The 23,014-nt window shown below is 37.1% G+C and overlaps 1 protein-coding gene across 1 annotated transcript in view; it reads right to left on the minus strand.

Annotated features, from left to right (window-relative positions):
* The window catches only part of RPAP3 (RNA polymerase II associated protein 3), a 62,910-nt gene that overhangs the window by 31,286 nt on the left and 8,610 nt on the right, over positions 1–23,014 (minus strand). The window contains 6 exon segments of the mRNA XM_043969283.1: positions 3,386–3,513; positions 10,888–11,013; positions 11,765–11,835; positions 12,585–12,706; positions 16,993–17,120; positions 18,422–18,544. Of these exon segments, the coding sequence (XP_043825218.1) occupies positions 3,386–3,513; positions 10,888–11,013; positions 11,765–11,835; positions 12,585–12,706; positions 16,993–17,120; positions 18,422–18,544 (698 nt within the window).

Raw genomic sequence — 23,014 nt, forward strand, 5'->3', positions numbered from 1 at the left:
TATGATTTAATTTGGAAGGTCTGATCTATGCTATTGAAGGCTTCTTGACTCAGAAGGGATCTAAAGGTGAGGAAGATACCAAAGACCTGGGAAAAATTCTTGGGCATTAATACCTTAAAAAAAAAAGGGCCCAAAACCATAAAAAAAACCCTATCAAATGTATGCCTAACTTTCTCTTTGTGAGATTCATCTCACATCAATCAAGAACATTAGTAGGCAAGAAGCAGAGCTTCCCAATCAGCACTCTAAAATGGACCACATCTTTACTACTTCACACTGGACTGAAAGATGTAGAGAATACAAGATCTCATTATATTAGTCATTTATGGCTTATGAAAAAGATTTGATTTGGTAGAACAAAATGCTACCTTACAGTGTCTCTTCTAACAAAGAATCTATTCATATATCAGAATTATTCAAGATCCAGCATAATTGAAGGATGATTTCCTAAGAATGTTGAGGACTTCTAGGGGTTCTTGTTTGTATAAGACATTGTGCTAGTTACATCAAACTTCAAAATACTATAGAACAATACCACTTTTGGGTCTTTTTCCCAAAGAGACCATGGAAAGGGGAAAAGGACCCACATGTACAAAAATATTTATAGCTGCTCTTTATGTGGTAGCAAGGAACTGGAAGTTGAGGGGATGCCCATCAATTGGGGAATGGCTGGACAAGTTGTGGTATATGAATGTGATGGAATACTATTGTGCTGTAATAAACGATGAGCAGGAGGAGTTCAGAGAAACCTGGAGGGTCTTGTGTGGGTTGATGATGAGTGAGATGAGCAGAAACAGAAGAACATTGTACACAGTATCATCAACATTGTGTGATGATCTACTGTGATGGACTATATTCTTCTCACCAATGCAAGGGCACAGAAGAGTTCCAGGGAACTCATGATGGAACAGGATCTCCAAATCCAAGAAAAAAAAAGAACTGTGGAGTATAGATGCTGAATGAACCATACTATTTCTTTTGTTTTTGGTGCTGTTGTTTTTCTATTTTGAGATTTTTCCTTATCGTTCTGATTTTTCTCTTATAACATGACTAATGCAGAAATATGTTTATTGTTATTTTATATAAATATATAAATATATATAAAAAACTATATCAGATTACCTGCTGTCTAGAGGAGGGAGAAAAAATCTGAAATTGGAAAGCTTATATAAACAAAAGTTGAGAACAATCTTTACATATAACGGGGGAAAAAATAAAATACTTTATTAAAAAAAAATACTATAGAACACGTCTCCTGAAACAGAATCATACCCACTCAAAAGAGTTTGGTTCAGTTGTCTACATAAGAAAAAACAAGTGAAAGAAGAATATATATTGGTTAGATTATGACATGCATATAGAGAGATAAATCCACCGAACACGTCCATCAGTATAATATGGCTGGGACTGACAATAAACATACAAGTCAGACAAGATGGGCAAGTTGAGCCTAGAGTTGGGCCTTAGATGAGAGGAAGAAATGGGGCTGGACTGCCTCCAGGAAACTGCATGGCTCGTTTAATGATCCCAAGCTTCTCCCAGAAAATAATGCCAATCTTTATAATATACCAACATTCTAGAGATGTTACTGTAGGGTGTCAAAACATGGAACACAAGTCTCTGCAGAACTAACATGAGTATCATACAGAGGGCAATGGAGAGGCACATGGTAGATGTGTGAAGGCTGCAAAATATAACCAATGAAGAACTTCAAAGAACAGAAGCAAAAGATCATCATAAGGAAACATAGGACAGGAAACAAAGATGGACTGGTCGCACTGTGAGATGATATGCATACAGTTGGAGAGCTCAACTGGCATCCTCTCAATGTCAGGAGAAAGTGAGGAAGGCCTCTAGCATGTTGATTTGAACTCCTCAGTGGAGAACTTAGGAATATGGACAAGAGTCACACAGGGTGGGTAGGAATGAATGGGTTGCAACCTGGATCATTAGAGGGTTATTTCCAAATGGATGAGATCATAAGTCAATATCTCAGTATTAACATCATATATTGTTACTGTAAATGGAACTAGAGATTGAACACAAACTGGAATAAACATTTTAAAAGTGGGAAACACAGGGGGCAGCTAGGTGGCGCAGTGGATAGAGCACCAGCCCTGGAGTCAGGAGTACCTGAGTTCAAATCTGGCCTCAGACACTTAACACTTACTACCTGTGTGACCCTGAGCAAGTCACTTAACCCCAATTGCCTCACTAAAAAAAAAAGTGGGAAACATAACAATATACAAAGTCTATGTATCATAATCTCCCCATTAGTTTATAAGCTTTCTGATGGAAGAATCATCATTTTTCATTTCTACAAAATCATTTAGTAAATACCACCAGGATCTTTGCTAAACAATGGGGACAAAATGACAAAAATGAAAGTCTCTCCCTGTTAGGAGTTTACAGTCCTCTGGGGAGAAACAGCATGTAGGGAGAGAGACAATGAGAGAGCAATAAAGGTCTCATATAGGAGGCAGAATATAAGCTAAGCTATGAAGGTAGCTAGGAATTCTGAAAGGCAGGTGAGGAGAGAGTATTCCATTAAAGGAGGACAGTTTGTACATAAAACAAAATAGGAAATATTGTGTAAAGGGAAAAACAATTTGACCGATTTGGCAAGAACATAAACTATGTGAGAGGATGTACTGTAAAATTATTCTGGAAAAATAACTTGGAGTCAGCCTGAGAACTTTAAATGTTAAACAGAGGCACTTTTATCCTACACACAAGAGAGAATCACTAAAAATTCCTGAGTCTGGATATGGTCAAATCTGAGTTTTAGTTATATTAAACTTGGCAGTTCTATGGAGTATGAATTAGAAATGGACAAGATTTGAGAGTGTGGAGAGAAGAGGGCCAAGGACAGGGCCTTGGAATATAACCAAGCACAGCAATGATCCAGCAAGAAATAGCAATGTCACAAAAATCTAGAGAGAGAAGAGTATTTAAGAGGATAGTGCAATCAATAGTGGCAAATATTACCAAAAGGTCAAGGATGAAGATGGAGAAATAACTATTGGATTTAGAAAGTAAGCAATTTCATTTGAATGGTGAGGTCTGAAGCCAGAGTGCAAGAGACTGACATGTAGGATGTCAGCAAACAGACAAGTATATTCAGGTTTTTTACCTTTGCATTACTAATACAAAGATTGAAGCAGATAGGATACTTAATATTTTTTTAAACTGCATGTAAATATGACAATATACATTTGTCGCTTTGCACAATGATCTTTATATATAGTATTTCATTTGAGTTTCACATAAAGCTATGAGACATATACATATCACCGAGTAAAAATAGTGAATCATTTTGATATTTTGCCAAAAGAAAAAATATTCAATTTTCATTTGAAAACAGCACAAAATATAGAAAACTTACTTTTGAATCTTTAGATAGGCCATAGCCCTATTAGCTGGAAGAAGAGCATTGGTGCCATCTGCTGCTATACCTCTAGTATAACATTCAATTGCTAGTTCATACTTTCCTTCTTTGAAAAATCCATTTCCCTAAACATAGGAAAGAAAACAGAATAGGTAAGAGTTGACATACACAAGAGTGTCTATGTGTATATATGTGTGTTATACACATAAAGGAATTTATTAAATTTAATAAATTTATTATTGTCTCCAACAAAAAAATGCCATTAAGGTACCTTTTTCTCCATTACTGTTAGAAAAACTTGGGTTTTATAAAATGCCACTTCAGGGGCAGCAAGGTGGCACAGTGAATAAGCACCAGCTCTGGATTCAGGAGGACCTGACTTCAAATCCGGCCTCAGACACTTGACACTTACTAGCTGTGACCCTGGGCAAGTCACTTAACCCTCATTGCCCCACAAAAAAAAACAAAACAAAAATATATAAAATGCCACTTCAATAAAAGAATATTGAAAGAAACATGAGAACCTCAGTTTACTGTATTGAGAGATGTATTTTCTTGTATCAAGTTTTTTTCATTAATCACAATTCTTAGAACCAGTTTTGCTTAAATGCTTAACCAAATCAATTTACTTTCAGTCTTGTGGAAGTTCACTTTTGTGATCTGTCTTGTTTGCCAGTTTCTGTTTCAGAGTTTTTGAATGGTATTCTTTGTTATCTTTTTTCTTAAGAGAACCATATTAACAATTTCAACTAAAATAATATTGCTTATTGATGCCATACAATTAAGAGGATGATGATTCTCCAAGAACTGTTTGTTACTGTCCTTGGGCTATTCAAACATAGCAGTTCCAAGATTAATTCCAATTTCTTCCTGTAATTTTGCCAGAACACTGCTTTATAGCTGATGATATGGCATTGCTGAAAAAAGCATTCATAGATATGACTGGAGTTATGTGTGAATATGTTTTGGTCCAAGAAATTTCTATTAAGAAGGCTTTTAAATCACCATTTTCACTTATCCTATCTTGAAATATAACTGGATTTCATTCTTGGCAACTTTTATTGCCTTCATAAATAGAATGCAGTATTTCCAGTTCCATCTCCCAGTCCTCTCTGGCACTCCTAGCTCTGGCAGCAAGGCAGGTGAGTGGGGGAGGAAGGCAGGATGAAGCCAAGGAGAAGGTCACTATCCAGCAGCCAGAGGCCACTCTCCACCTCACATCTCAGCCCACAAGAACATATATTAATAAAAATACTCCACATATACAAAAGCAAGTAACAAACACACACACTAGTATAAGATTTTCCATTAAGAACATATTTAAGTTGACAAGAGGCAATTCCATGAGTCACACACTTTGATATTCTTTAGTTTTTATGGCCATGTGAATTACTGATTGCAATTTCTTACATTTTCCTCCTTGACAAGTTTATAAATTATTTTCAGGCAGAAACTAGGCATAGACCAACATCTTACACCTTATACTAAAATAAGGTCAAAATGGGTACATGATTTAGACATAAAAGGTGATACCATAGGTAAATTAGGAGAGAAAGGAATAGTTTTGGGGTAGCTAGGTGGCGCAGTGGATAGAGCACCGGTCCTGGATTCAGGAATACCTGAGTTCAAATCCGACCTCAAAAGTCACTTAACCCCAATTGCCTCACTTAAAAAAAAAAAAGAAAAGAAACGAATAGTTTACCTCTCAGATCTTTGGAAAGGAGAACAGTTTATGACCAAACAAGGGATAGAGAATAGTATGAAATGCAAAATAGATGATTTTGTAAAAAGGTTTTGTACAAACAGAAGCAATGCATCCAAAATTAGAAGGGAGACAGAAAACTGGGAAACAATTTTTATAGCCAATACTTCTGATAAAGGCCTCATTTCTAAAATATATCAAGAACGAAATCAAATTTATAAGAATCCAAGTCATTACCCAACTGAGAAATGGTCAAAGGATATGAACAGGCAGTTTTCTGGTGAAGAAATAAAGCTGTCTACTGCCATATGAAAAAATGCTCTAAATCACTACTGATTAGAGATGCAAATTAAAACAACTCTGAGGTACCACCTGACACCTATCAGATTGGCTAATATGACAAAAAAGTAAAGTAATAAATGTCATAGAAGCTGTGGAAAAACTGGAACACTAATGCATTGTTGGTGGAGCTGTGAACTGATCCAACTATTCTGGAGAGCAGTTTGGAACTATGCCCAAAGGGCTATAAAGCTTTGCATACCCTATTAGGACTTTTCCCCAAAGAGATCACATAAAAGGGAAAAGGACCTACACGTACAAAAATATTTATAGCTGCTTTTTTTTGTGGTGGCAAGGAATTGGAAATTGAGGGGATGTCCATCAATTGGGGAATGGCTGAACAAGTTGTGGTATATGAATGTAAAGGAATACTATTGTGCTGTAAGAAATGATAAGCAGGCAGATTTCAGAGAAACCTGGAAGGACTTGATGAATGAGATGAGCAGAACCAGGAGAACATTGTACACAGTATCAACAACATTGTGTGTTGATCAGCTGTGACAGACTCCATTTTTCTCAGCAATACAATGGTCCAAAATAGTTCCAAAGGACTCATGATGGAAAATGCTCTCCAAATCCAGAAAAAAAAAAAAAGAACTGTTGAATCTGGATGCAGACCGAACCATACTATTTCTATTGTTTCTCTTTTTTGAGGTTTTTCCTTTTTGCTCTGATTCTTCTCTCATTATATGATTAATGCAGAAATGTTAAATGTGATTGTAAATATATAACCTATATCAGATTACTTGCTGTCTTGAGGAGGGAGGGGGAAGGAGAAAAATTTGAAACAAGAAATCTTATAAAAACAAATGTTGAGAGGGCAGCTAGATGGCACAGTGGATAAAGCACTGGCCCTGGATTCAGGAGGACCTGAGTTCAAATCCGGCCTCAGACACTTGACACTTACTATCTGTGTGACCCTGGGCAAGTCATTTAACCCCAAGTGCCCCATAAAAAAAATTTTAATTGAATGAAAATTTAAAAATAAAAAAATGTTGAAAACTATCTCTACATGTAACTAGAAAATAATAAAATGTGTATATGGAAAAAAATTATTTTCCCCATGTGCCAAAATTCTGTGCTTTTCTTTTTTTTTTTGTGCTTTTCTATTATCAAAAAGGAATTCCTTCCATAACAAGTTCAATTTATGTTTACATTTGCTATTTTCTAAATATGTACAAGATAGCAATAAATTTTCATCAAAAATTTTAATGTGTGCTACTTTACAATGTTAGTTTTCAGTTCAAATTATCATTTAAAAATATTCCAACTTTAAAAAGAAACACTTATTTTCATGCATATAGTCTCAAAAGTCATAACATTTTCTGTTGTATTCCATAGAAGAATTATTCCAATGTTTACGGAAGTCATTTTGGGCCCTCAAAGGCTAACCTTTCGAAGAGGTTACCATGATGACAAGATTTTGAGTACCATTCTGGCCACAGAATATGTCAATTTTCCAAGCTAGCTAAGTACTAAGTATTATTAAGTAATGAATTCTTTAGCCATGGTAACCCATGAAATAAGAAATGACCCTCAGTCCCTTGTGCTCCTTGTTAATGTCTACAGATACTGTGGTTTAGAACCAAACAGATTTTAGACCATCATAGTCATAAAACAGGGAGAGGTGTTTGCCATTATTATGAAGAATGTCCATTACAGAGTCCAAATGGAAGACTGTCTGAGGCATCAAGCCCCACAACTTTTCCAAGCTTCCTAAATTGTTTTATAATCACTAAAGGTGTCCGTCCTAGCTATCCAGAGAATGAACATTGTCTTTCTCCAGACTATTTTTTATGCAGTTAGTAATAAATAGTCCATAAAGTTGGATCTATCAGTACCTCTTTCTTGGTCAGACAAGCAGATGGCAACAAGTCTGGCCCAAAGGTAAACAAGAGGAAGAGGTTAGGTCAGACTGCTCTTGGGAAACCATATAACACTTTCAACAATGTCAAATTTCTCCTTGGAACAAAGATCCATCTTTTAAACAGTAACATTCTTCTATGTTGCTAGGAATCAGAATACCATAAGCTCTATAGATTAAAAATTGCAACCCAAAGCACAAAAGAGACATTCTTGGTGGGTGTAAATGGGCTATATATTTATATATTACCAACTACCAATGATAAGATGCATGCACAAAGCAGCATATAAAAGGAGATTTGTAACAAGAAAAGGAGACAGACCAGCTCTATAAAAGCAAGGGGCAACACAAGCAGTTTATATGCTCTATTTGTATTTACATAATGTCAGAGACTTAGATCGAGGTGCTCATACTATTGAGTGGACCTCTGTGTAGGACTTATAGGAGGCTACAGCAAGAGAAAGCATGGAGGGCATGAAATCTGTACCAATGGAAGGAATAACCCTCATTGATGAAATCAAAGATGCATTAAATTACTGAAGTATTTTTAGTAGCATTATCAACTATGATATACAGTAATTTTTAGGTATTATGAAGTTTTGTCAAAATACTTTATAGCAAAATATAGGCTAAATTAAAATTTGTCAAATTCCAAAATAAAAGAGTTCATCATTAACTCACTCAACAACTATTTATTAATCTTCAATGCCTGGGCACTGAGCTACATGCCTCAACACATGAAAATTAAACAAAATTAGGTCTCCCAAAAATACACATCAAAGAAGCATTATTAATATTAATAAAAAGCTTAGGAAAAAAATGAAAACTCAAGCATTAGTTTTATCTCCCCATTCCATTCATGTTAGAACAAAAAATTCACTGAATTCATAGTGAGTCCAGCTAAATTTACTGGAAAATGAATTCAACATTGTTTTAAAAGAAATACAGTACGGGGCAGCTAGGTGGCTCAGTGGATAAAGCACTGGCCCTGGATTCAGAAAGGACCTGAGTTCAAATCCAGCCTCAGACACTTGACACTTACTAGCTGTGGACCCTGGGCAAGTCACGTATCCCCAAGTGCCCGGCAAAAAGAAAAAAGCAAAAAAGAAATATAGTACATACTAACCAAAATATTGTCATAATATGCTAATTATGTAGAAAACCACTTTCAATGAATAATTAAGAATGATAATTTTCTTAAGATAAAACTACAACTTTACACCATTTACACTTACAACTTTATACCATTTACAGTATTTAATTACTCTAACCTGTTTCAACTATCAAAAATTCTGAAGTAATCAGGGTTTACGACATCTTATTTTAAGAGTCTAATTTCCTATATGCCCTAAAAATAACAATCTTTGAACCTACTACCATCAGAATTGGCTCAAAGAGGGATAACATGTATGTACTCAAGCGGGTATAGTAATATATTTTTTGCCTTGAGGAAAAGTGGGAGAGGAAGGAGATGGGGGGGAACTTTGGGGGAGGGAGCTGTAAAAAGCAAAAAACTTTTGAGGAAGGTGAAGATGTTCTGCATAACAGCACATGGATGACATATACTGAATTGCTTGATTTCATAGGGAGAATTGAGGAGGGAGGGAGGAAGTAAAATTTAGAAAACAGAATTAGCTCAAAGACCTTAACCTCATCAGAGTGGGCTCAATAATAACACACACACACACACACACACACACACACACACACACACACACACACACACACACACACACACACACTCTCTCTCTCTCTCTCTCTCTCTCTCTCTCTCTCAATCGGGAGGAGTAATCTATTTAACCCTACAGAAAGTAGGTAGGGGGAAGAGGATAAGGAGGGAAGGGTGATGAAGGGAGGGTAGAGCGGGAGAGGGGAACTGGCAGTAGGTAAAAACCACGTTGAGGAGGAATAGGGCACAATAAGATTAGAAAATAGAGTAAATATCATTTGAAAGGAATAAGATGCAGGGAAATAGTTATTATGATTGACTACAATGACAAAAGGTATGGGTACCTACTCTGCTGGGCTATTGTGAAGAAAATTCTTGTCAAGTTTAAGGTACTAGATAAAAGTTATGATGAACAGGATACTAGCAAAGAAACTGGAAAGACCTACATGAACTGAAGCAGAGAGAAATGTATTGTATACAAAATAACAGCATTAGTGTAAGATGATCTGCTGGGAAGCACATGGTTTATTTTTTCAGCAAGGCAATGATCTAATATAACTCTGAAGAACTTAGGAAAATGGCTATCCATCTACATAGAAAGAATGATGGTATCTGAAAACAAACGGAAACACATTTTTTTTTGACAACTCCTTAATCTGAAAGTTTTGTTTTCATCTGTTTTCTCTCACAACATAGCTAATGTAGAGTTGTTTTCCATGACTACTCATGTATAATTTATATTGAATTGCTTGAGCTCTTAGGGTGGGGGTGGGAAGGGAGGGAGGAAGAGAAGTTGGAACACAAAGTTTAAAAAAAAATGATGTCAAAATTTTCTTTTACACGTAATTTAGAAAATAAAATTCTAAACAAAAAAATATATATTTTTTTGTTTCAATTTTGTTATCAGCGGGGTTGGTTTTCACATGAAAGTTTTTATTTCTTAATTTTATTTATTTATTTTTTTTTGTGGGGCAATGAGGGTTAAGTGACTTGCCCAGGGTCACACAGCTAGTGTCAAGTGTCTGAGGCCGGATTTGAACTCAGGTCCTCCTGAATCTAGGGTGGGTGCTTTATTCACTGCACCACCTAGCTGCCCCCAAAATTAATATATATTTTTGCAAAACACTTTTTAATCATAAGTAACTATATGGTACAAAATTGAGGTATAAAGAAATTATCTATTTCTAAGCTGGTCACTTGTTGGGACTATGACATCATTCCCAAGTATATAAAATGCTTTTAGTCCATTTTACTTTAACATCAGTCATCACATTAGAATGACTGATTACATGTGATATCTATTATCCTAGGGATTTCCAAAGTAAAATTCCATAGTAATTTAAAAATAAGAATAATCTTGTACATATATAACCTATATCAGATTTTTATGTCTTGGGGAGGGGAAAGGGAAAGGAAGGAGAAAAATTTGCAACTAAAAATCTTACAAAAACAAATGTTGAAAACTATCTTTACAAATAACTGGAAAATAATAAAATACTTTTGTGATTAAAAAAAGCAAAAAGAATCTGAAAGGCAGTAAGATATAGAATATAGTACTTTGAATTAAAAAAGGCTTGAGTTCAACTTACTAGCTCTGTGATTTTGGATGAATCACACATGTTACTCTCTGTAAATCCCATTTTTCTGATGTGTTAATAAAAGTACCTATTTTAAAGGCTGGCTGTGAGTATCAAACTAGCTAATACAAGTAAAGTGCTTTGTAAATTTTGAGGTTCTATAGAAATGTTAATTATGATGATGATAACTGGGGCAAAATACAGATAATGAGGAACCAAGGAAGAAATTTCTGACAGAATCATTGCATATTACTTTGTCCTTAAAATATTTTGTTAAAACTAAGCAACTTTAATGAATAAGGGCAATTTTGTGAAATTCAATATTTTTGTAATAATTTTTTTTTTTACCAAATCTTTCTCTCGGATGGCCTGTTGCCTACACTGCTGTTCTTTAAATTGTTTTTTTTCTTCTTCAGTTACTTCGATCACTGCCTCATTTTCCTTTAGGTGAGAACCTTCTTTGGATAGCAGTGCCTAGGAGATATAAATTTTTTAAATTAGAAAAACATTAAGTAGAAACCAACATACTTGTATATTTTGCATGAAATACCCACAAAGAATTTGTGAAATATCTCAAAACAATTCCTAAAATACCAAATGTTTAAGTTTAATTTGAAATTTATACCTAATCAAGTAAAAACAAGTGAAGAAATATTTGACATGGCTTTCAAACAAGAAACATCTACTAAAAGTATACCTCTGTCTCAGAGTACAATGTACATGTAAGATTATACTCTCTAAATCTCACAGAATTAATGAGACCAAAAATAAAACAAATTCTCAATTCTATGATCTAGTGATATTGTTCTAATATGAAACCATATTCATCTTATAAAGCTGATTTATTTTCTTATGTTCTCAAAAACAAATAGAAAAGCAGGAAAAAGCCTCACCAACTTTAAAGCACTATATAACTGTGATCTATTATTAATACCAGTAATAGTATATAGTGATATAATTGTTAACTCCAGATCAAAAACCAAATTGAAAAAATTTGGAACTGACCACAGTATTACTTGCTAGTTAATTTAAATAGTAATTCTGAAGCCTTCAATGTTAAAATGTTATTTTGTACTTTATCTAGAAAATGCATATTAAGACAGACAATTCCATCACTACATGAAATTTAAAAAATTTGCTTTTCACAGAGCTAGATATAAACAAAGGACTGACCACCATTTATTTTAATAGTAATATTTAATATGAGCAACTTTATTTTTTTTACCTGATTGATTTTCTTGAGTTCATTTTTTGCTTCAAAGTTATTTGGTTCCAGTTCTAATACTTTTTCATAATCTAAGTGAGACATAGGAACATAAAACTTAAAGAAAGATACATAAAAAAAGGTTTCATTGGGTTGTCAAGTGTTCTCTAAGAAGGCATTAAGAAACCATTAACTGTTGACATCAAGCAAACTGACATGACTCAGCTCTAACTCCAACATCCAACTTGAAAGAAAATCCTAGCACAAAACATAATCCTTTACTAGTAAAATTCACCAAGTATTGGTCAAGTATGGGCAAGTATTGGGCAAGTATGTACTATGTACCATCAGTTGGTAAGCTATTAAATCCTATTATATATCCACTTCAGGCAGAGATTTTGTGATATAATATAAAAAGCCTATACTGTCAGGTCAATAAAATTAGGAATTTTAATGAAAGCTATAAAATTCTTTTACCTTTAATAATAAAATCCTTTATCCTTTAATATTAAGAATCATTTAATCCCTTATACAGCTGACTTCTTTTTTTCAATATTACTGAATAACTTCAGTAATGAGAATAAAATTAAATACACAAATATTATTTTAAAATAACACTTTAGGGGCAGCTAGATGGCACAGTGGATAAAGCACTGGTCCTGGATTCAGGAGTACCTGAGTTCAAATCCAGCCTCAGACACTTGACACTTACTAGCTGTGTGACCCTGGGCAAGTCACTTAACCCCCATTGCCCCGCAAAAAGCAAAAAAACCCAAAAAACCCCCCAAAACATAAAATAACACTTTAAATGCAGTTTGATATTGTCTTAAGATTTTATTACCTTCTTTGGCATCCTCTAACTTCTGGAGTGCAAAACGAGCAGCACCTCTTCTCACATAAGCCTTTGTATAATTCCTATTCAACGCAACTGCCAAATTACAATCAGACTCAGCAACAGCAAATCTGTAATACATGAAACGTCTTTATTATTAAGATGAAATATTAAGAAGGTTTCTTAAACATCGTCCTCTTCTGATGCCTCATTGGAACAAGAAGACAACCCTGAGCTCTTGAAGGTTATGACATCAGAGAAGAAGCTCAAAAAGGTTATTTATATGGTTAGAAAGGCCCTGAGAATGATCCTGTCCATGAATGAATGAGTAAGTTAAAAGCAATTTTTTAAAGTGCTTAGCACTATACTAAGACCTAAGAGTACAAATAAGAAAGGAAAGACAGTCCTTGCCCTCAAAGCAGCAAAACTACACTATTGATTAAGATCACAGTTTGAATTCCACCTCATACACTAAGTATGACCCTGGGAAAATCACCCACCTTTCAGCCTCAGTTTCCTCAGGTATAAAATGAGAATAACAGCACCTATCAATCTCACAGGGGTGTTGTGAGCACCAGCTGATATAACCTACGTCCAGTGCTATATGCATGCTGGCTATTATTATAACTACTATTCTAATGGGGAAACAATACACAGAGGGTAGTGTTGACCAGAGAGGGACATTCTGGTCACTCAAGCTAAAGGGATAATTAGAGTCACAGAAGAACAATGACATTCCATTCAAGAATAATGAATCTCCATTTAAAGAGGGTGCCTAGGCCAGCCATGTCTCAGTCTCCAAACTACATTCCAGACTTTCCAGGACATGCCCCAAGTGAGTCCCTTCAGTTTCAATCCCCTTGCACACCTTTTCAGCTTTGTTTTATATCGTCTTCCCCCATCAGAATGTAAGCTCCTTAAGGGAAGATGTATTCCCAGCACTCAGCACACTATAAATGCTTAATAAATGCTTGACTGACTACAGCAGAATTGATCAAAGCTGCAGAACCAGAAGGCTGTGGGAGGGGATAGAAAGGATACACCTCAGATGGGAAGGAAGCTATGGAAGCTGGAGAGGAAGAAGTGAAGGATGGCTAGAGCTTTCCTGAATATGGAGTAGAAGAGGCAGTGATCAATCAAGAGGGCAGCACCCAGGGCAGAGTTCTCCAGTGTAATGATTGGAATGACGCCACCTACTGGAGACTTGCTGTGGAGAGCTCCACCATGAGGAAAATGCCTCAGAGGCATTGTGGCTTTTCCTTGGCGTCAGGAAATGACGTTTGCTCATGGGTGCTGTCTATCGAGTCTACCAGCCAATCAACTGGAGGAGCCTCCTATGGTCTGGGAGGAGACAGGAAGGAGGAAAGGGAGCCTGCACAGAGAGCGCTGGCCTTTTTTTTGGCTTCCGGACTTGATGGTGGTGGCGGCAGAGGACTTCACAGGAAATTTGAGGAAAGATAGGAATGCCAGGCTGTTAGAATTCTGTTCTCAATCTTTTTCTTTCTATTTTCCAATAAACCCTTAAAAACCTAAACTCGTTTATCAGTGAATTTTAGTCAGTTTCCCCCAGAACTGGGGGAACACATTAGAATCCACATGTTAGAATCTTAAAGTACACACCAGCATGCAGTTGGTGAGGAAATTGTGAAGGAGGGTGCCAGGAGTGCAACTGGCCAAGTCTATATTCTAAGAACCAACCTTGAACTACAGAGGAGAGCACCAGTACACTGCCACAAGACTAATACTTTTTTTGTGGCCATGGCAACTCACATAACAAAGTTAAGTAAAAACTGCCCATAGTTCTGTGTGGTTGCAGAAGGGATGGAAAGGAGACTATTCAAAATGTGAGATACTTAACCAGTGACTGATGGGCAATACTGATGGAAGACCTAAATCATATCAATCTTGATCATCTTGCTACAAAAACAAGAAGATGGAAGTTGCTGCTAAATAGAAGAATGGTTTCCAGTATTCCTTAGAGAAGTAAAGAAAAGAGATGAACCAGTGGATTTTATTGTATGCCTACTGACAAGAAATATTATGTCACGGAATGTTTGGTTATTAGATGTCATGATAATTGCAGACGCATCAAATAACTATTATAAAAAGAGACTAATTATACTTTGACAGGAAAAGACAGTTGATGTAGGTGTCACCCCTGAGTTAGCTGTCAGGCTGTCAGGCCTGATTCCTGGAAAGACAGGCAAATGATGTTTCACAGTTAACTGAAAGATGCAGAGAATAAATGATTCCATTGTCTTTAATGTTTCTTGATTATGAAAAAGCATTTAATTTGGTAGGTCACCTCATACCTCATTCATAGTAAGGTGTTTCCCATTCACAAATCAAAGTAATTTAAAATTTCTTGAAAGACAAAAGAAATAACTCTGTTCAATGACCCTCTGATAATAGATATAGGGTAACGGGGCAGCTAGGTGGCGCAGTGGATAGAGCACTGGCCCTGGAGTCAGGAGGACCTGAGTTCAAATCCAGCCTCAGACACTTAACTCTTACTAGCTGTGGGACTCTAGGCAAGTCACTTAACCCCAATTGCCTCACAAAAAATTATAAATAAATAAATAAATAAATAGCTATAGGTTAAGGCATAAAACAGGGAGATACCCAGTAAAAGTATTCACAACAGAGAAGGTGAGGTCCTTCAGATGCTCTTGTTTGCAGATGATATTATTATAATTGCATAAAGCCTCAAAGTATTTTATAGTCCTTAAAGAGTTATATAATCATTCAAAGTAATTTGGCCTATCCATCCACAAAAGAAAGACCAAGTGGATGAAGAATATCTACTGCCCACATTTCAATAGGTAGGTGGAAAGACACCCTTTAGAGCTTGTTCAACAACATGTATAACTGTTGGACAGATAGTACATGGAATAGATAGTACAGACTGACAAATAGAGTCCAGAGAAAACAGGCTGAGCCACCTGAGAAAATGCAATGCTGCTACGTTACTGACCTTCACTTCTCACAAAAGCAAAACTCTTCTTTTTATATTAACATGTTATTAGTGTTGCTATATGGCAGTGAGACAAGGAATATAACTACCTCTGAAAAACTAAAAATTGTTATCACATAGAAGGCATGGAAGAATCATGGTGAGCACTGAGTAGACTGGATTGATACACACCCCACACCCACACCACAATGAGTAACTTAGAAACAACAAACAGTAAAAGAATTCATCAAGGAATTATACAGGCTGGTCATGTGGCAAAGGATTCCAAAGGTTTGTCATGCCGGGGTGGGAGTGGGGATAAGCTCCCACTCTCTATAAAAATGCTCCAATAGCGTGCGTCTCAAATAGCCTCTGACAACCACAACCGAAGCCCAACTCCTGGCCCTTCTTGTGGCGGAACGGTTTCCACTAACAGGAGAAGGGGCGAAGGAGAATCACTGGCACCTTAAAACCAGTCACTTTGGCCGGGTGAGGCTTGTTAGCCTTGGCAGGCAATCCGCCTAGGGGAAGGAAACCCTGATTTTAAACCTCCGCTGCCTTGCAGCTATACTCATATATGGGAAAGGCTTTGGGAGTTAACCCCGAGGAAAAAATCAGGAGTCAGAGTCCCTTAGGCAGTTGGATGTTGGACATCACATCCCTCTGGCAACTCCTGCAGCGGCACTGGTGCCAAATTGTATCGGCTCTTGCCTCTCCTTTGGATCCACCAATGTCGCGGAGAGGGAAATCCTGCTGCTATGGGCAACAGCTTGTTTTTCTATATTGAACCGCCCAGGCCAGCGCCCTGGAGAGGACACTCCTCATGGGGTAGATACAACACGGGATGCAGCAGTTACTGGTTGGTTATAAGTCACTCAGGAGCTGTGGCTCCCGTATTGGACTGCACAGCCACACTGTGGTCTGTGGCTCTTCAAGGCACTGATCCATGGTCGTCTGTGACTGATGGAGGCCTACATGTGGCAAGAAAGTGAATACTTATACCCTCATGATACCAGAAGAAAGTGAAGAATGCCTCTAGCCACAGTGGGTAGACCCTCTATAGGAAGGAGGAGAGAGCAGAAGAGACTACTATGGTGAACTTATGGGAGGATATAAACAAGAGTCATATGGAATAGTTAGTTGTGGATGGGTGGCTGCTTGCATTGTTTAAGAGAATTACTGAATCAGTGAGACTATAGGTCCAACTGAGTATTAAATGTTGAAATCACAAATAATTCAATACATTCAAAAATCTTCCAGAAGCTTACCCATAAATGGTAAAACAATCAGACTATCTTTGCACTGCTAAACACGGTGGGAGAGATAATAAAGAAATAGTTCCTGCACCCATGAAGGCTATAATCAAATCAGGGAAAAATGGTACATGCATAAATATCCAACACTGGATAGTTACTATTATATGAAACAAAACACTCCATGTGTTAGAATATAAATCTAACTTACTTTTTCATTCTAAAGAATGCTGATGCTCTGTTTGTTGGTAAAACTGGATTATATGGATCTGCAGCCATGCCTTTTGTGTAACAATCAATTGCTTCATCATATTTTCCTTGTTTGAAGTATTTATTTCCCTGAAAAAGCATAATTGTAGTCAATTTTCATGATAATGGAGCACAATTCCATAGCAATGGGGGGTGGTGGCAGCAATAAGGGTTAAGTGACTTGCCCAGGGTCACACAGCTAGTAAGTGTCAAGTGTCTGAGGCCAAATTTGAACTTAGGTTCTCCTGAATCCAGGGCTGGTGTTTTATCCACTGTGCCACCCTAGCTGCCCCTACAATCAATTTTTTTTTGTCATTACATCTACAAAACATCTTTCCTCACATGTCATTTCACCACCAGCCTAGAAGAAATGAAACTAAAAATGCTGCCAGGCAAGTTCAAGTCTTACTACAACTCTTTTCCTTGCCACAAACAAATTGTTTCAAGGGCCTTGGTAGAAAATAGACTAACTCTTCTGACAAGAAGCGCCCCAAAAAACATGATGGACAAGTACCAGACAAGAAGAGAAAGGTATCAAAATAAAAGTTTAACCTGGACAAAGCTACTTTTCCTTTGCTTTGGCCAAGATTTTCTGTGATGTTCACGGGTTTCCCAGTAGATCTGGTAGATCTACTTGGACTTCTACCTAGGATCACAATTCTGAGGATATTTGACCCCCCATCCTAGCATAGAGGTTCTTAACTTTTTTTGTATCACTGATTCCCTATGGGCATCTGGTGAAGCAAAGAGAACTCTGAAAATGTTTTTAAAAGCACAAAAAACACAGGGGATCACAAAGCAAACCAATTATATTAAAATATAGTTGTCAGGGCAGCTAGGGTGGCACAGTGGATAAAGCATAGGCCCTGGATTCAGGAGGACCTGAGTTCAAATCCAGGTTCAGACAGTTGACACTTATTAGCTGTGTGACCCTGGGCAAGTCACTTAACCCTCATTGCTCTCCCCCCATACAGAGAGAGAGAGAGAGAGAGAGAGAGAGAGGAGAGAGAGAGAGTTATCAAAATATTTTTTCAAAAAAAAATTTCATAGACCCCAGATTGAGAAACCTTGTCCTAGTGACATCAATGGCACAAGTTCCTGGCAAAAGAAATCCCAAAACAATGCCATGCTGTAGCCATTCCTAATGGAAGCAATATCACACCTTCATTGAGGGGGGACACTGAAGGTGAGTGTGTAAGTAAGAACCCTGCTGGCTTTGGAGCAAAATACTAAATTCAAACTCTGGCTCTGCCACTTCTTATCTATGTGACTTTGGGCAAAGTCATTTAGCCGGTATTCCTCAGTTGGATAGCACCCACGATTTCTTCCAGCTCTAACCCTATGCTCCTGCTGACCCACTATGGTATCATCTTAATTCTACCATGTGGTACCTTTTCTTTCTCAGCAAGAGCCTTTTGTGAATCTATGCGAATCCCTTCTTCTTCTGAATCGGATTCTGCAGATACTGAATCATGAGTGCTGTCTTCTTTATCAAGCTCTTCAAGTATTGTGTCCTGAAATCATAGAGGATAGGAGACTGTTTAAGAAAAAAATACTCATTACATCGGAATGATGGAATATTCAAACCAAAACATTAGCATGGCAGAGCAAGCACATCAGCAAAATTCCCTGGTATTATTATTCAAGAATAGCTGTAAACCAATAACTACACTCTCAGAAGACTCATGAAATGACAAGCCACAAAGTAAGGGATGCGGCAAAAGTGTTATGGTAACTATAATTGGGCTTCAACAAAAGGGCAAAAATCAATAAAGAGGCAGGATTTGGAGTCAGAAGAGAAATGGGTTCAAATCCTGCTTCCAACATTTACTAGTTGTCAAGATCACTGTTATGAGTAAAATGTGAGAATTGGAGTCACACCCCCTGCTGGGAAAGATATTGCAGGGAAGCTCCGCCATGAGGAGAAAGCATGTGATTTAGAAACCATGTGACTTTAGTGTCCGGAAGTTGCCTGGTATCCAGAAGTTACATCTATAGAACCACCTGTGGGACCTGTCAATCAGAGCTACCCACCAATTAGCTTGGAGCTGTGTGTGTGGATGGCCCTGTTTCCTGTTTCCGGTTTCCGGTTTCTCAGGAGGCTTTGGGAGAAGCCCTGGGAAACATGGGCCTTTCGGGGAGAGACTTCGGCTGGGGAGCAAGAGACAGGCAGGATAGGAAGAGCAAGCAAATTTCATACTGTTCCACGTGTTTCTCTTTACTTACCCCTAATATACTTTAATAAATGCTTAATGCCCAAAGATTGGTGCTATACGTTTTCTAATTTAAGGCGACCACTCATTAGATTTTAGACATCATAGCTAGAATTTTAGCCCCTTACAAAAATGAAATTGACCTCAAATTATAATAGTCAAGGCAGGTATGTAAAGTAGAGATGGGAGGGGGAGTATTCAAGAATCAAAAACTGCTTATTAAAGTTACAACAATTAAAATTGTATAGCTGGAAACTTAAGGATATTATACTGTATCTTGTTTTGTAAGTATTGAGACCTTAAGACAACATTCTGCTTTCTGTTCTTAATATCACCAAATATTTAACCCAAAGTAACACCCTAGAGATATTCTGATTTTGTTACTTCATTTTGTCCATCTTACAGAGTTCTTATAGATGTCAAAATTGAAAACTGCCCTGTAAACTTCTTGTATATAACATAATTTTGAAAAATCTGTATATATAAAAGCCTGTGAATTGTGCTTTAAAAACTCTATATAAATGTCAGCTATTATAATTATCTACATCAAACCAAAAAGTCTTTTACATGCAAAAAAAAAAAAAGAAATGCAATTATAGCTATGAATGTAGGTTCCACCAGTCACGAACGACCATGGATCAGCACCTTGAAGAGCCACAGGTCACAGGTGTGGCTGTGCTATGAATACATTCTACTAAACTGACAATACTCTTCCACAAAACATGCCAGCAAATAAAAATCAGATCAAAAAAGTGTGAAAGCCTTCGAGAGGATTAGCTGACAATATCAAATAACTATGTGAAATTATGCTCCACCTCAAACCAAAAATCCAACCAGACACTGAGCAGTAATGTTCAAGCAACTAAATGAATGCTGATCTTGGATTTCCTACAGATATATGAATCTGATTAGTTTAAAAATAATATCTAGCACTACACAGTATGTCTATTAAGAGGAAAAATAGGAATTACAAAACTGGCAGATCCATGATTCACCTAACCCAGTAATATTGCCATAAGGGCATGAGTCACTTTTAGTAGCCATTTATGAATGCCTCATTCATAAATTTTCCTCAACCTATTTTTTACATTTCACTTTTCTGTTCATACTAGGGGTTAAAGTTTATTACCCATTGTGTAAAGTTGTAGCTTTTTAATTTGTCTTAAGATTTCCTCATCGAACAATTTGGAACTATGGTCCACAGGGCAATCAAACTGTGACCCAGCAATACCACTACTATGTCTATATTCCAAAGAGATCACAAAAACGAAAAAGGACCCCCATGTACAAAAAAATAGCAGCTCTTTTTTGGTGGTGGCAAAAAATTGATAAATTGAGGGGATGACCACCAGCCTAGAAAATGGCTGAACTTGTTGTAGTATATGAATATAATGGAATACTATTGTGCTATAGAAATAATAAGCAGACAGATTTCAGAAAACACGGACTTACATCAACTGGTAGTGAGTGAAGTGAACAGAACCAGGATACATTGTACATAGTAACAGCAATATTGTGCAATGATCAACTATGAGAGACTTGGCTCTACTCAGCAATACAATGACCCAAGACCATTTAAAAAGACTCATGATGGAAAATTCTATCCTATCCAGGGAAAGAACTGTGGCAACTGAATGCAGATTGAAGCATACTATTTTCAGTTTGGGTTTTTTTTTTCATGGTTATGCCCTGTTGTTGTTTCTACTTCCACAACATGACTAATGTGGAAATATGTTTAACACGATTGTAACAAATATAACCTCTATAGATTGCTTGCTAGGGGAGGGAGAAAAATTTGGAATTCAAAATCTTATAAAAAATGGAATGCTGAAAACTATCTTTCCATGTAATTAGAAAAAATAAAATACTATTTACAAAAAAACCCAAAACTTCCTCATTCAAGTTTTTAAAAGGTGCCCCATCATTCTGTTATTTCCAGATTTGTTATATATTGCTCATTTTCACTTTGCCTTTCTAGACTGAATAGTCCAAGCTTTTTCTAATTTTCCCACGAAATCAGCCTGCCAATCCTTATGGTTTATAGAATCACAGAATATGAGAGCTAAAAATGGACTAAAGGCTACCTAGTCCAACTCTCTCATTCACATATGAGGAAAATGAGGTCCTGGGATATGAAGTGACATTCCAAGAGAGAGTTGGGACTAGATAGAACCAAGCTTTCCTGCTTCTCTTCTGCCTCTCAAAATTACTATTTTCATGGACATCTCAGTTTTAGCACATCCTAACTGCTCCTCTCTCACCTTTCCAGATGTCATTATATCCTTTCTGAGATGCAATACTGTACTGTATCCTGGGTGTGGCTGTCTATACATTTATATTTATTTTTCCAGTTTCTCAGTTTTATTGCAATACTGTGGGTAACCACAGGGAGAGAACCAGAATAGTGGTAAGGTATCTCTCTGTCTATACATTTTAAAAAAAAATTTTTTTAGTGAGGCAATTGGGGTTAAGTGACTTGCCCAGGGTCACACAGCTAGTGTTATGTGTCTGAGGCTGGATTTGAACTCAGGTACTCCTGACTCCAGAGCTGGTGCTCTATCCACTACACCACCTAGCTCTCTCCCATCTTACATTTTTAATAGATGTGTCTATATCTTTTACAAGAAAGGTATATATTTTCTAGTTTATCTTGGGGTCCATCAAAACTAAAACAATTATGTTTCTCCTTGATTCACTTATAGACTGCTGGAGCAAGACACCAAAGGTAGAAGCGAAATTCAAGTCATAAATGCCTGCTTTCTGGTGTTGGGCTAAAAGCTGGGGAAACAAAGGTGTTTTGTCCCCCCTTTGGATCAAATATGTGATTTGCTAGAACTCTTTTAACCAATGCTTATCAGTAATTGTTCTGCAACTTTTAGTCCTAAGAGTTGCCTCAGGCATTAAGAAATTAAGTGACCTGCCCAAAGAAAACACATCCAGCATATATGTCAGAGATGGGGCTTGAACCCACATCTTCTTGACTCTGAAGCCAGCTTTCTAGCTGCCTTTCTACACTGCCTTCACAAGATGATAAAGAGCTTAAAATGTTGATCTGAAAAAGAGACTAAAAGAACAATTTCAAGTAAAGTAATGGAACAAATACAGGAAAGGAAGTCAAAAAAATCTGAGTTGTAGTCCTAGCTTTGCTTCTAAATAGTGTGTATGACTTTGAGGAGGTCACTTAACCTCACTTGGTCTCAGTTTCATTATGTGACCTTCCTTCTGCACCATTTTACTCAGCAACCTCCCCTCCTTTGAAATTACACTAGTCTGATAGATTCATGTTGCTGTCATCAATCACCCTCCACCCTTATTCATGCCCTTATCATTGCAGCTTCAATGAGAAACGCATCATTTCCCAGCCTGCCCTATCTTCACCCTCTTGCAAAGCGCGATGTCCTCCATTCACTCTACCTCAGCTGCCCTTGGGTTTGGGTCTAATTCACACCCTGGAATTCACCATCACCTGAACAGTTTCACCTTGAAAATCTTGATCTATGAATTTTACCCCCAGCCTTAAAAAAAAAGACAATTTATATCATAAACTATTCAGAAAGCTTTTTTTTCCAATCTCAATGTTAGTATAGGTATTAGCCAAAATGACGACCCTGGCTCCTCTCCACCCACTTCCCCTTTCCTGGCTCTGAGAATGCTACATCCTCCATTATTCAGTGAGGTTGGCCTCAGGCCTCTACCTGAGGAGTGAATTCCAGTTATTTACTTTGGAAAGGTGTTAAAAGGTACCAGGGAGGGGCAGCTCGGTAGCACAGT

This window comes from Dromiciops gliroides, chromosome 5 (assembly GCF_019393635.1).
Source record: "Dromiciops gliroides isolate mDroGli1 chromosome 5, mDroGli1.pri, whole genome shotgun sequence".
NCBI lineage: Eukaryota > Metazoa > Chordata > Mammalia > Microbiotheria > Microbiotheriidae > Dromiciops > Dromiciops gliroides.